The sequence below is a fragment of the Enhydra lutris genome, unplaced genomic scaffold, assembly GCF_002288905.1.
Source record: "Enhydra lutris kenyoni isolate GAN:26980312 unplaced genomic scaffold, ASM228890v2 scaffoldscaffold64, whole genome shotgun sequence".
Taxonomy (NCBI): domain Eukaryota; kingdom Metazoa; phylum Chordata; class Mammalia; order Carnivora; family Mustelidae; genus Enhydra; species Enhydra lutris.
In genome coordinates, this window is record NW_019154148.1 from 1,382,356 (window position 1) to 1,397,649 (window position 15,294).

Sequence of the window (15,294 nt, forward strand, 5' to 3'; positions counted from 1 at the left end):
TGCAACACTCTATAAACAAATACAGGATTTCTGTACTCAACTCCTTCCCGGGGTGAGAGATAAGACAGTTGTTTACACAGCTGAAGTTCCAGCCAGGCTTTGCCATCAGTGAGTTGGGAAAACAAAACAAAAAAAAAAGCACCTTTCCATGTTTAGACTTTTTGGTTTCTGGAGTTGCTGAAGGAAGATATATTTAAATTTTCAGGAGCAGGTTACATAAAGCCTCTGATTCTTTACCTTCTTTATGCCTTCTCATCATCTTTCATTTCCTCTGAATTTTAACTGTTGCTCAGAACAGAATGGGATCCAGACAGTTTATCAGAACAACTTTTCGCTGGCTTTAGAAATTAATAGTAATAAATATTTACAAGCTACACTGTATACTTATAAAAGGTTTTAGTGGTATCACACTGTTCCTGAATGTTCCACTCATATTAAATAGACAATATCCACACAACACATTATTGTTTTAAGAGAGGGAAAGGCACTAATTTCAGCCCTTTTTCTAAAAAAAAAAAAAAAAGGTGACATATGATCCCATCTACGGTGACACATTCTACATGGCTTTTAGCACTTATTCAAAATACATGGAAAGAGGTTACTGTGTTGTAGACTATACTAGAAGAAAGCAATAAAAAAATTAATCTGCAGCTCTTTCTCAGACTGAAACCCAAGGTCAAATGGGAGGAGACGTATTATTATAAATGATCATAACACAGTAAGATAACCGTGACAAGCAACAAACTGTTGAAAGGAAATTCAGGGATTTATTTCTCTAGCTGATGTCCATCTGCACCTTTGCAACCTAATCAAAAAATCCCTAGGAAAGTAAAAACCCAAAGGATAACCTTTATTCTTTTTCTTTTTTTTAAGATTTTATCTATTTATTCGACAGAGAGAGAGCACAATCAGGGGGAGAGGCAGAGGGAGAAGCTGAGCAAGCAGCCCAACACCAGACTGGATCCCAGGACCCTGAGATCATGACCCGAGCAGAAAGCAGATGGTTAACCAGCTGAGACACCCAGGCGCCCAGGATAACCTTTATTCAAAAGGGTAAAATACCTGAAAGTCATAGCATCTTTGAAAAAGGTGTTCAAACATACCAAGGCTTTCAATTACATTTTAGAGTAATAAAAAAAAGACATAACAAGATCATTTGTCCTTGATATTATTATATTGTTACATATTATAATAATATTATTTTATAATTATGTAGTAATTATATGTTATACATCATATAATAATATAATTTTAATAATGAAATAAGGAAATTATGCTTCTATCTTAATTTCTATCTATATAAAGAAGCACTATGTGTGGACCATAATGTTTTATACTTGGTAAACAAAACACTGTCTCCAGAGGTAGAATAAGAAGGTGCAGTGACCACTCCAAGATATGGCTCCCTCCCCCTAAGTTCCTGACCAAGACCCTGCTTCTGGCTTCTTCTTAGGCAGACCCAGGGCCTGCACCTCTCTGCTATGTGCTCGTAGCCTGCGAGAAAGGAAAGGACAGGCTCTCCAGCCTGTCTCTAGTCATCTCAGCCCAATGAGGCAGAGGCCACACTGGCCTTCACCCTCCTGCTCCTGGGTGACCAGGCATGACAGGCCTCGGGGGGAGGGGCAAACCTCAAAGGCACAGCTATGACTCCTCCTCCGCAGCCCAAACCAACCCTGACCCAGCACGGACACCACAACTCACCTAATTCTCCCTAGACCAACACTAATTCGGTTGTAAACGACACTCCCTGGGGCACCTAGATGGTGCACTCAGTTAAGCGCAGTGCTCTTGGCTTTGGCTCAGGTCATGGTCTCAGGATCATTGGACCTCGCCCCATGTGGGACTCCATGCTCAGCAGGGAGTCTGCTTGGGACTCTCTGTCACCCTCTGCCCCTCCCTGCCATTCTAAAATAAATAAATAAATTAAAAAAAAAAAAAAAAAAGACTCTCCTTACTCTGCCCGCCCTCAAACCACATGCTGCTCCAGAGATTTGGCGGTGGTGGTGTGTGGATGGCCTGGTGGCGGACAGAAGGGAAAACGGGCAGTCCAAGATCTGCAGTTAAAATGCATCTCCTAGGCCACTAAGCCACAAGTCCTTGGTTCTGAGATTTGCACAGTCACCTGTGCAACTTCAGGGCCACCCGAGCCCAGCCAAAGTGAGCTGAGGAGCTTCAGCCTAGTCCCTGCAACCAGTTCTGGCCCGACAAGACATGAACCAGGCTGAGACAACTAAGAGCAATTTAAAATACAAAATATTTACGGGCTCCAGGGTGGCTCAGTCGGTTGAGCGCCCGACTCTTGATTTCAGCTCAGGTCATGATCTCAGGGTTCTGGGATCAAGCCCCACTTCTGGCTCCTCACCTGGCAAGAAATCTGGTTGAGGATTTCTCTCTCTTCCCCCTTCCCCAGCTTGCACACGTGCGCTTTCTCTCTCTCTCAAATAAACAAATCCATAAAATGCAAAATATTTGGTACTGAAGTGTTGAACAAAATATTTTTAAAACTGTTCATGAAAAAAAATGCTATCTAGTCCCTAAATCAAAGCACTCAATCATCAATTTCATGTCACTAAGAAACAAGATGTAAAGACGCCAACACGGAGTTGTTCTCTAAGATGCCATAAGACCAGAGGCCTGGACAGCTGCTACTGCTGCCGTCAGTGACACAAAGCCTGGGGGAAAACAACAGCCCAAAGCAAAAACAGTTATAACACCAGTGAGAACCAAGTAACTGACAGGCAGACGACCAAAGGGAACAGTGAACCCTTTCAGAGAAAGCTTTCAGACCCCATGTGACCATGAGCTTCAATAACCAAGGCGGTACAGAAGAGATGTAAGCCAAGCCAAAGCCACCAGACATATCAATAATAAGTAGTTATTAACAGGATATTGATGTTCCCATTTCTCCAGTGGAAATGTGAGGAAAAACCCTTCTAAGTTAACTGAAGGTCACTTGTAAAGGGAAGCACATTTTCTAACACTGCCTCCAATGAAAGTGTCACCAAGATAAGGGGGAAAATCTGAGTTAGCTACCAACGCTAAACTGGAGATCACTCTCTTTGCCATGAGGGAATCACACGTATGCTGTGTCAATCCCTACAGGGCTCTGGTTGCCACCTGTGATAGACACACGGTTCCAGCACCTTCTGACTCTTAGAGATGTCATTCCTCTCCTCAACCAAGAACTTCAAAAAGCCTGTGCTTTATATTTGTCCCTCAATATCTACATTCATCCCTAGGGAAAAAGTCGACTTCCATCATGGAAAGATAGAAAGAAAAAAAGAAGCAGAAAGAGAGGCACATGATAACACTTGCACATAGCGTTAATCTATGAAATTCCTGAGAAAAAAATTAGACGCTTTGAAATTGGGGGATTAAATACCTATTAATGTTTCTGCCTTACCACCCCCGCCATTTTTTGAGTTAACTTCCTAGAAGCACAGTGTCTCCAGAAGAACAAACATCAGAATGTGAGCAGTGGGTAGTGGAATTAGATCATTATTTTCTTCTTCATACATTTAACTATCCAATTTCAGGTCATCAACACACAGTGCTTAACAGAAACCACAACTGTCAATTAGAAAAAAGGTGGTTAACATTGATGCAGAATCAGTTTAACAAAACCTCAAAATGTTTTTCGAGGAATATGTAACAAACAGAAGACTATTTCAAAAAGTTTCAGTCAATTGAGAGATGTATTTTAATTTTCTGCTCTAAGTGGGCATTTATAGTGATCATTAGTTGTAATGGGGAGAAAACACATGGATTTCCAAGGCACTTGAAAAGGCAGTCTTAAGTAGCAATCTGAAAATTAAGGTGATAATCAAAATTATTAATGTTTTGGGATAAAGAAAACAATTTTGAGAGCATCAAAGTACAATGACTTAAAACTATGTCATCTGACCTGATGAATTTGCTTTCTGTGAAAGGGACGTTTACAAATTAAAGATGCACAGAGCTACCACGAACGTTTCTAAGTACGAATTTCAGGTATTACAATGAAATCTTTAAAAGAAGTATTTTCATTTTAATGGATTCTTTTACATCCCCGAAATACACCGTCTTCTGAGTGCCTTGAAACCTGGTGTTTCACATGAAGGCAGGGTTGACCCACCTTCAAAGAGACAGGCTTTGATAAGAAGGATACCTTCTCTCTGTTTCCCAAGAGCAACCTCAGAACAGTGTAAAGTCAGGGACAGGACTTACTCCACTTGGCTGCTGTGTGTCCACCTTTAGTGATATGCCACTCAAATACGGCATTGACCTTCTTCGCCACCTCATGCCCGATATCCTTAAGGCGGCGACCTATTTCCTCAAAGACCAGAGTACTCTGGAGCTCCTCGCCCTGGCAAAAAGAAAAAATTTAACTTGAAAAGTTTTGTAAAAATGACTCAAGGGGAAAAAATGATTACAAAATGTGTATGTGCAATAAAGTGATTTTTTAAAAATCTGCATTAAAATAAGGCAAACTCATTTTTTTTCACACCAGGCTCCTTTCACTCTTCCCTTATGTTTATTGATGTCATCCACGACCTCAGTCTTAGTGAGAGGATTTTACTTTCATCAGCATTCAGAAATAATATTTGAAAAGTACCCTAGGAGCTAGACAACCTGTGTCCTAACTAACTTGAGAAGGAAGATACTAAACAAATCAATCAACCTCTGTGATCTCATTTCTTTCTTTGTAAAATGGGATTAAGTTAAGTGCAGCCTGCAAGTCCTTGTAGCTCTAACACTTCTGAAGTTTTTGATCTTAGATTCTTCTTAAAAGGGATCTTAATATTCAGGCTTTAGGTGATGATGTAGCTTACAACAGAAAATTAAAGATCATGGGTCTGAGAACCTCAATATTATAAGGTTACTATTCTGAAGATCAAGAATATAAACATTTGTATTAAAAGCCTCTGTTAAGAAAGGATAACAGAAATGTTTAAATAAATAATACAAGCTATTGCTTTTATATTTGCATACACAGATTTACACAAATCTTTAAATCAAGCAAAGGTACAGGGATATTTAACTTTTGCCTCTATTTTTCTCCAGAATATTGTTAGTTTAAGATTTCTCATTAAACAACCGGGACCCCTGCATGGCTCAGTTGGTCAAGCATCTGCCTTCAGCTCAGATCATGCTCCCGGGGTCCTGGGATAGAGTCCCACTTTGGGATCCTTGCTCAGTGGGGAGCTTGCTTCTCCCTCTGCCCCTAACCCTGCTTGTGCACACTCTTTCTCTCTCTGACAAATAAATAAAATCTTTAAAAATTAAAAAAAAAAGATTTCTCATTAAACGACTGATTCAGTTACTCTAAAACTAGAAAAATCAATTATTTTCTCTTGAGAGGCACCTCAGTATCTTCCTTAAAAAAAGTTAAAGAAATTCCTAAACTATCAAATACTACTTTTACTTGAAGCAGTTTTGGATTAACGTCCTTCAAGAATTAAAAATCTTTCAAAGCTCTTACTTGTCTAAAGCAGCCTGAACATTCTAAAAGTAATCTTAGAGACCTGGATGGCTCAGTTGTTAAGCATCTGCCTTTGGCTCAGGCCATCCTCCCACGATCCTGGGATCCAGCCCTGCAGCCGGCTCCCTACTCAGCGGGAAGCCTGCTTCTCCCTCTCCCACTCCCCCTTGCTTGTGTTCCCTCTCTCGCTGTCTCTCCGTGTCAAATAAATAAAATCTTTAAAAATAAATAAAATAAAATAAAATAAAAGTAATCTTAACTGCAATTCATCAATCAGGAAATGACTTGGCTACCAGTTTCTATAACCCACCTCAGAGGGTGTCTTCACTGAAGTATCAGATTTTGGCAAGAGATCCACATATGCATTTGAAATGACGATGTCTCCGGTTTCTTGGACCTTAAAAGAGATGTAAGAGGGAAAAAAACCAATTCACTCTGATGATTCCAACGAAAACACAGTATCGTTACAAAACAGTATACAGTCATTTAAAAGAAAACGGCAATTTTTCATCATCATCATAAGAAAATAAGAATCCAAATTAAATCATGTTTATAAATTAAATGTCAAGATGAACAAACACAAAGGCTTGCTGTTTTAATACAACTGTTATTAACCCTAACTGTCGAATCCACTGGCACCCTTTTAAAAAATACCTATGACCAGGTCCCATCTCCCAAATTCTAATTTAAATGGCCTGGGGCAGATCCTTGGCATTGGTATTTGGGGAAATTACTTTTTAAACCTAAGTGTGTCTCATGGGGAGCTAGGGCAAGGAGTGTTGAATTCTAATAAGTAGTACAATGCATGGCATAGTACCCACATGACACAGTGATGCTCGAAGTGCATTTGTTCTATTCAGAGAGAATAAAATCCGCTGGAAGAGACCACAGTGATCCTTTTTAAGCAATAACTCTAGCTCTTATTTCAAATAGGAAGGGTACACAGCATAAACTAAATGCTTAAATAGACTTTCATCAAAACACTCATGAAAGGAACTCAAATTCGAATCCCTAATCCTTCATCTAAAATTATTCCAATGGCTCCTCTTTCATAAAATTATGGTGTTGCTACCAATGGGCAGGACTGGGTCTAAAAATTAAGGAAGCATTTATGAAAACGGATTTTTAACAACTGAAATCATTCTCCCTTGACCACTTGCCATCGTACTTCAGAAGAAAGATCTTTCAAACAATTTGTTCATTTTATCTCTAATTATATACAGTGCAAAGCATGGAAAGAGCCAATTTATGAACAAAATACACTTTAGTAAATTACTTTCCTGTAACCAAGCCAAGCATGTCATTTTGGAACATTAGTTTAAAATGTTTCTTAAAATACAACATGAAGGAAGGAGGGAAGGAAGGAAAGAAGAGGGATTCCCATATAAAACAGGAAAGAATACCTCTGGGGAAATTGGAAGGGGAGGTGAACAATGAGAGACTAGGGACTCGGAAAAACAATCTGAAGGGTTTGAAGAGGTGGGGGGGTGGGAGGTTGGGGGAACCAGGTGGTGGGTATTAGAGAGGGCACGGACTGCATGGAGCACTGGGTGTGGTACAAAAACAATGAATACTGTTATGCTGAAAAAAAAAAAAAAGAATACCTCTGATCACTGGGAGGGAAAGGTGAATACAGAGAAATGATAGGAAGATATGCTTAGAATTTATCAAAATGGCAAGAAGGAATTCTATTTAGATATTAAATTCTTTCTCAGCCCTTTAAGTCTGTATCCATGGAGATTATTTCTATGCTGTTCATTACTGCAACTTAGGAAAATAAAAACCTGTAATGTGGTCATGGACCTTACCGCTTATAGATTTCATTACCTTACTCAAAAAATAAAACTTACTCAAAATAATTAGAAAATAGGAAGGCTCCAGAAGAGGTGGCACAAACATTAACCACAAGAGGATTTCAGAGAAAGTCCATTTGTGAGTCTGTGGGGGCAGGAAAAGGGGAGTGAGCCATAAGGGGCTGCCTCTGAGGGCAAGGGAGAGCTTGAAAGGAAGCCGAGAAGACAGGAGGCCCCGGGCAATGAAGGGTATACACAAATTAAGCAGGAATGGGGACACTGCAAGCCGCAGGAAATCATGAGGAGTAAGGCAGCCACAGAGTGCTGAGTTCTGCAAAGTTATTTCTTGACAAAAGAAACTGCGATACAGTAAGAAGAGCAAGGGCTCTGAGACTGGGGCTTCAAGCCAGGAAGACCTGGGTGTGTCTCCCAGTTTGACCACTTTCTGTGTGATCGTGAGCAAGTATTTAGATTTTCTTTTCGTGGATGGAGAGTTCTTGGGCATATTAGAAATAATGGTATAGCCTGCTCGGAGTATTTAATAGCTACTATTATTATTCATGGTGGTGTCTATACTGCTCAACACACATCATCTGATTTTTAACAAGTACAGAATGATGGGCCAAAAAAGTACCAGTCTGGTCAACCATGTTAACAACAATTATCTTTAAAAAGCTTACCAAAAAAGGGGTGATTGCCTGTCCTTTTAGTATTTTACTGGAACACCGCTAATAGCCTCACCCAAACATCACCTAGTTCTTTATAGGGAGGCATACTTATTTTTTGTCTTGTCACCTGCTCTTAATTAGGCCCAACCTCTGTGACAAAAGGTATTAATTTCTGGATTTTGTTATGATCAAGATGCACATGATTTCTGTCCAGAAAGGACAAAGGGTATGATTTTACTTTTTCTGTAGGACATTAATTAGTTATGCCTCTAACTCAGCAAGATTATTTGAGAGCAGCTCCTGTTGGACCAGGCAAACACTGTTGCTCTAATTCTCTTGTGAACCAGCTTTATCATCTTGCCAGTTCCCTCATTAAGCAATTAAACAGAGTTCTGTCGTATTTTCATTCTACATCCATGTGAGAGTCATGCCTTTAATATTCTGAAGATTATATTTTGACAACAGTTTGATTGACTGGTTGAGCCAAAAAGACAGCATTGGTTGGGTTTTCCAAATAGCTGTGCCACTCCTACATACAGGCACCAACGTAGTAAGAAAGTAAAACAAAATAGAAAAGTAGGTACATAGGCATCTTATTTTCAATTAAAAGTTACCACTGATTAAAAAAAAAAGCCTTCTAGGTTTTCCATCATACCCACAGCACTCATGGAAAGAATGCTAGAGCACAGACCGAGGTTCCAGGGGGTGGGGAAGCTGGTAACAAAACAAGGAACCTCTAACAGCATGACTCATACCTTGGTTTGGAAATGGATTCTGTTTCCTTCCTTCCACATCTCAGTTTGTAGAGTCTGTCCTGGATACACTGGTTTTGCGAAACGAACCTTGAAAAGAAATGAGTTCAGGGGTTACACGTGTTTCAGAATGAAACCTTCCTGTTTGTGGGGAAAGAAATTCAGATGGACGTTAGAGAACATAGAAGGAAGAAAAGAGAGGTTTAAATACATTTCAGTTCATAAAGGAACACAAATAGAAGTATAATTAAAATTAGACAATGGATACAGTTTGTATTAAGCTAGTTTATCTTCCAAAATAAAGAGTCCATAAATAGTCTTTAATCTTGACGAAGAAACAGAAGCATCATCATGAGAAGGAGAATGATACAGGTACCCCCAGAACAAGGTAAAGGATGGGGTCCACAGTAGTACCCCATGAGCCTGGGGAGTGAGATCTGGGGGGCGTGCGGGACAAATGAACACCACTTCTTATCTCCTCACTTTCTATACCACTGTATTTGTTCCGTGTACATCGGACTGCATAATCATACAGGTAGTTATAACAAAATGAAAAGCATGAAAATAACCAGTGTTCTTACAGGCAGCATATCAGAAAATGCATTTTCACTGCTGCATGGAGCACAAATCGATAAAAGCTTCTGGAGCTCCCTGACACTGTCTTAAACTTTGTTTTCAGTGCCTGCCTTTTGACGTACACCTCTGCAAAGATACTATGTGCAGAGCTAGGGGTTTTTTTGGTAATTTATAAAGGATGAAAATGTGCAAATCAGTAAGCAGCCATCAAGCTGACATAGGTGTACGTTTATGAGAGTTCTAACACAGTCACTTAACATTCTTCATTAAGCTAGGGCAAATTACACAACAGTGAAAAAAATTTTTTTAAGATAAATCTCAAGTTTCTATTAGTGCATATAGGCTGACATGTGTATGCTGTTGAGATTACAATTGCATACGATATCCCTCACAGTGCAAGCGTTGAGAGATATTTGCAGCTACAATAGGAACACGTGCTCACTGCCAAGTCAGTGAAATAAAAGAAACGTATATAGTTTCAGTACACTACCTATATTAAATAAAGTCACTAAAACTCCTTTTCTTTTCTAAAAGTAAAAAATGAACTCAAGTTCAAATTATACAATAATAATTAAAAAATTACACAATAATACAGATATACCTTAATTGCCTTGAATCTCGACACATCATTATCTGCAAACTGCTTTAAAACATGCCTGGCAGAAAATCCAAATGTACATAATCCATGTAATATGGGCTTGTCAAAACCTAAATAAAAGAGAATTTGGTTAGACAGAGGCACATTTCCTGTTTAAAAGCCAAGGATAGCTAATTCAGGATTTCAAACAGCACTCAGATGAATTATACTATCTATTTTAAGCAAGGTGGAAAAGAGTTTGTAAAAAATACTTCCGGGGTGAAACTATGAAATAAACTGAGAAGAAACAAGAAAAGAACGCATGTTGGAGAGGTGGGAACAAAAATAACTGTTCTGTTTAGCTGGGGCTGTAACCTTGAACTCCTGCACACTGGTTTCAGTACCAGACGATCCTTCCCTCACCTCTCAGTCCCTCGCTCTCTCCTCCAACGTCCTTGCCTGTCAGGGTAACTCAGACACGCACCCACATGATCCCACTGAAACCCTGAGCTCACTTCCATCCTCCACCATCCGAATTATAAACTCCAAGCATACCCTCCTCTGAACACTACATCCTGCCCTTCCCGGTGTGTGGCATAAATGTGTTAGGAGAGGCCTATTTTTAAAATATTACTCAAACTAGCTCTCCTAAGTAGCAATGTATCTCAGATGATGGAGCTAGTGGTTTTCATGGGTATGTACCATGAGCAACTCACCTGCGAAAGCAGCGAAGTTAGGATCAATGTGTAAGGGATTCCAGTCGCCGCTGAGGCGGTACAAAGCAGCCTGCAGAGAAGAAATTATAAAAGTAACAAGCTATTCTCAGTAACTAGTTTCTAAGAACATATTAAAAGAAAAGCAGGATAGGGACGCCTGGGTGGCTCAGTTGGTTGGACAACTGCTTTCGGCTCGGGTCATGATCCCGGAGTCCCGGGATCGAGTCCCACATCGGGCTCCCCGCTCCGCGGGGAGTCTGCTTCTTCCTCTGACCTTCTCCTCGCTCATGCTCTCTCTCACTGCCTCTCTCTCAAATAAATAAATAAAATATTAAAAAAAAAAAAAAGAAAAGAAAAGCAGGATATATGGTCAGTTATTATATAAGAAACGTATTCTAATTGAAGCTCTGATTTAAAAAATAACATTTCTAACATAGAAAGAGGAGCTATAAATCAAATACATTTTGAAACACCTGCCACTGAAACCAGCTGGGGAGGAGGGAACCTGCCAGATAATGGGAAAGGGGAGCAACGAACTACATCTGGGTCAGGAGCAAGTCACGGAAACAATTCCATCAATTTACTCTCATTAAAACACAATGAAGATAAGATATGTATTTACAGCCTCTTCTAACCAAGCAAAATTTAGGCCAACTTTCTTAATGGGGTACTTTGAACTGAAGCCTGTAAACCAATACTAGACACGTAAATATCAAAGACGACCGCCGAGGGGCGCCTGGGTGGCTCAGTGGGTTAAAGCCTCCGCCTTAGGCTCCGGTTATGATCTCACGATCCTGGGATCGAACCCCGCATCGGGCTGTGTACTAGCTGGGAAGTTAGCTTCCTCCTTTCTCTCTCTCTCTGCCTGACTCTCTGCCTACTTGTGATCTCTCTCTGTCAAATAAATAGATAAAATCTTTAAAAAAAAAAAAAAAAAAAGACGACCACCGACTCTCACCGTCTTGGTACCCCAAATCCCAAGCATGAGCTCAGCCTTTAAGCAAACAGATGGAAAGGTTGTCAGAGAGATGAAATTTCTGCTTAGTCCAGATTTTCCTTTCACTTTTTCACTTTGATGAGGCAGGATGAGCAGAAAGATACAGAAAACAATAGGGAAAAAGGTGCCATAGCTCCCAGCATTTAACTTGTTTATTGTTCAAGCCAGAGAGTACTTTTCAGTACTGATGGGGAGAGACTCACCAAACAGCCAACAGTAAGTATTCCAAGTATCTCTATGGGATCTGCCTCAGTATGCCTGCCCTTTTCCATCAGTTGCTACCTCAGGCTTTTCAATACTACTGAAATGCTGCACAAAGACTCATCATGCCAGCATATAGGACTTTCTTAACTACCAGATTCTTATTATTTTTAATTATTGATTATTCTTTTTTAATACATTTCATTTCTAGAAAACATTTTCCGTAAGGTATAGGGAAATGCCATTTCTTTTTAAATATGCTTTGTACGGTTTTAATAAGCTCTTTCTCCTCTCTATCACTCCATGTAATAGTTCTATAAATGATTCATTTTCTCAATGACTCAACATTGTTCCCTTTATATGACCTTCTAAAAATAACTAAATACAAATCAACAATTATTGTAGTGTAAGATATCGTATAGTTGCAAGATTCTGTGTAATATGTTAGCAGATTAAGTGATCATTTTAAAAAAGCATTTTGCAAACAACAAAACATTAGGCAAATATGCAGGACTGTGTTGTATAGAAATGAAAACAAAGATACATTTCAGAGCCTGAAGAGCAAGCTGTCAAACATGATGGACCACGGGTTTTGACACCGCACAGACCTGGGTTCAGATCCAGCTCTGCCATTAATGGGCACATTTCCTTAAACACCCTGAGCCTCCATTTCCTCATTTAAAAAACTGAGAGGTAATACACCTCTTACAAAGCATTATCATTGATAAATATTTATACCTCAACAAATGTGAGCTATTATTATTATTTTAAAAGACATTAACAACAGTATGTGGGTTGAAAGAAAGCCAGGCTCAAAGTAGGTGAGTATATGCTTTATTTGTTGTCTTACCGAGGACTCTACCCTGGGAAAAAGTCTTTCAGATTGCTCTGAAGAACTGTCCCAAAGCTTGTCAGCTACAGGGGATCATATATACAAAAGGGGGAGAAGGAACACGTGCTTGCCAGCATTTCTCTGAATACTTGCATGTCACAAGGTATAATTTGTTACAAATGTAAAAATTAAGGTTTTCTGATTTCTAAGCAGATATGAGAAAGACCCTGCGGTCATCTTAATACATGATGTTTCTATATATCTGACTGTTTAAAAATACTACTTGCATGTCTCAGTTTAACTGGTTTTCTGGTTCCTCCTTTTTATTTCTCCTTTATTTCTCCTTGAGGTCACCTGAGATGGTCACAGGAGGCTGACATCAGTCACCTACGGCAGTGTTTGTGTACAAGGATACGACAACCAAGTTTTAAGATTAGTACCAGGGGTGCCTGGGTGGCTCAGTGGGTTAAGCCTCTGCCTTCGGCTCGGGTTATGATCTCAGCGTCCTGGAATCGAGCCCTGCATCAGGCTCTCTGCTCAGTGGGGAGCCTGCTTCCCTCTCTCTCTGCCTGCCTCTCTGCCTACTTGTGATCTCTCTGTCAAATAAATAAATAAAATGTTTAAAAAAAAAAAAAAAGATTAGTACCAGTACTCTGACCCCACAGATATCCTTCCTATAAATGAATAACAACTAATTCTCCTAAAGAAATCCTATTAAAGGAATATGAAAATTTTCATATTATTTCAATGATAGTACTGCTTTCTATAGATGGCAGAGAAAGCAAAGATAGAACAGAGCCATCATGAGACATGACTAAAGTCAAGGGACTGGATGTTTTACTAAATTCAATCATAAATGCCAAATAACCGTTTTCCAAATAATAAGGAACACCGTCAAGGCTTACTTTCTGAATATTTGGACACTCATATTTCAACTTTCAGAAGGAAAGCTGCAATCTTGTTTTATGTTTCATCTCTGTCTAGATACAAAAATCACTAAAACTCACAAACACACACATACACACACAACTAAGAGAAACAGCTATAAATTGCCTTACTTGTATATTATATGTGAGTGGGAGGATCCTCAACATACCAGTAAATTAGTTCTTAATTTTATTTTTAAAAATTGTATCATGAAGCTAAACTAAATGCTAAATCAAAACGCTCAGAAATGTGTACTTGTCAAATCCACACATGCTCCAAAAAAGCATACAGATCACCACGAAGAACAAATAAAACTGCACAGATCCCAAGACTACAGACAGTGTAACTGAAGACAGAGAACTCTGCTAACTTAAAATTGCTGTAAGCAGAAAAATAAGCACCAATTTCCAGCAGAGCCACCCTCTGAGCATCCTCTCAAAGCTACTAGAGAGAGCGGTGGGGGCAACCAGGGGAGCACAGAAGCAGTATGGAAGAGAGGAGAGGAAAAGAAAGAAAAATCACTTCCAGAAAGTCCCCCTTGAGGAAAAAAAAAGGTACTGAGGAGAATTCTGAAAGATGAGAGCACTGACTACAAAGAAAAGAATCAGAAGTGCATCGGCCTCCAAATGGCAGTCCAGAAAGGCAACATTTCTGGGGGAGAAGAGGATAAAACAACGAAGTCCCCCTTCAAGACTGGATAATGTAGGGAAAAAGCAGCAAGACAGGAAATTTAAGATACAGAGAACTAGAAAAATTTTATTAGTAAAACAGCTCCTGACACTGTCCCACTCCAAAAAGCCATCTCTCAAAGAAAACACACTCTGCCACCAATGACAGAAGTGGGCAATCCTGAATTCCTTAGCAAGATGATCTCATAAACCATCACAAACTACCCATCTTACTCATAAACTGCAAACAGGTAAGCAGCCTCCATCTGTAGGAAGCTACTATAAGACTAAAAGAGGTAGTAAGAACCAAAACATTACAATAAATGAAATTTCCCCAAACAAAACAACTACTAAAACAGAAGAAAACTCTAACACAACATTCAAGCATTTGGGGATGTGAAACAAACACCATGAATCTAAAACTCAAAAACTAAGAATATCAAATGACAACAAACATGAAGGAATGAAGTAAAACAGAATTAAACTCAGGAAAGAAAAGGAAGGGGGGAATTCTATCAGTAATGAAGACTAAATTATAAGATGCGTACGGGCTCCTGGGTGGCTCAGTCAGTTAAAAATCTGTCTCTTTGATTTTGGCTCAGGTCATGATCTCTCAGGGAGCCCACATGGGCCTCCACCCTCAGTGGGGAGTCTGCTTGAGATTCTCTCTCTCCCCCTCTGACTCCACCCCCACCATGCCTCAAGTAAATAAAATCTTTTAAAAAATTATAAGATGCCTTGAGGAAAACATATTCAAACCAAAATTTAATAAGGGGCATAAAAGAAAGGGAGGGAAAAAAACAAGAGAATAGAAATGAGACCAAGAGAGAAGTAAAAAAGGCAGAGACAAGTGGCTAAAAGAAGACAGAATAAGATCCAACACACATAAAATTAAAGTAATTAAAGAAGAAAAACAAAATAATGAATGAGAACTACTATTTAAAATTATAATCCTAGAAAACTTGCTGAAAAGAAAAGAAGATGTAAATATACCTATTCAAAAGACCTCCCAGCGGCATGGGGAAATTGACCAGGAATAGGCAACAATGAGACACAGCACAGTTAAACTATTAGGCTTTAAAGATAAAGAAAAGTAGCAGCACCTGGGTAATTCCATCAGTTGAGC

General features: G+C 39.4%; 1 protein-coding gene across 1 annotated transcript in view; it reads right to left on the reverse strand.

Moving 5' to 3' along the window:
* Positions 1–15,294, reverse strand: part of LOC111158891 (hydroxysteroid 17-beta dehydrogenase 4) — an 88,978-nt gene that overhangs the window by 10,650 nt on the left and 63,034 nt on the right. The window contains exons 18-22 of the mRNA XM_022521191.1: positions 10,544–10,613; positions 9,852–9,958; positions 8,678–8,764; positions 5,772–5,858; positions 4,207–4,345 (exon numbers count right to left, since the gene is read on the reverse strand). Of these exons, the coding sequence (XP_022376899.1) occupies positions 4,207–4,345; positions 5,772–5,858; positions 8,678–8,764; positions 9,852–9,958; positions 10,544–10,613 (490 nt within the window). The remainder of the gene's footprint in view (positions 1–4,206; positions 4,346–5,771; positions 5,859–8,677; positions 8,765–9,851; positions 9,959–10,543; positions 10,614–15,294) is intronic.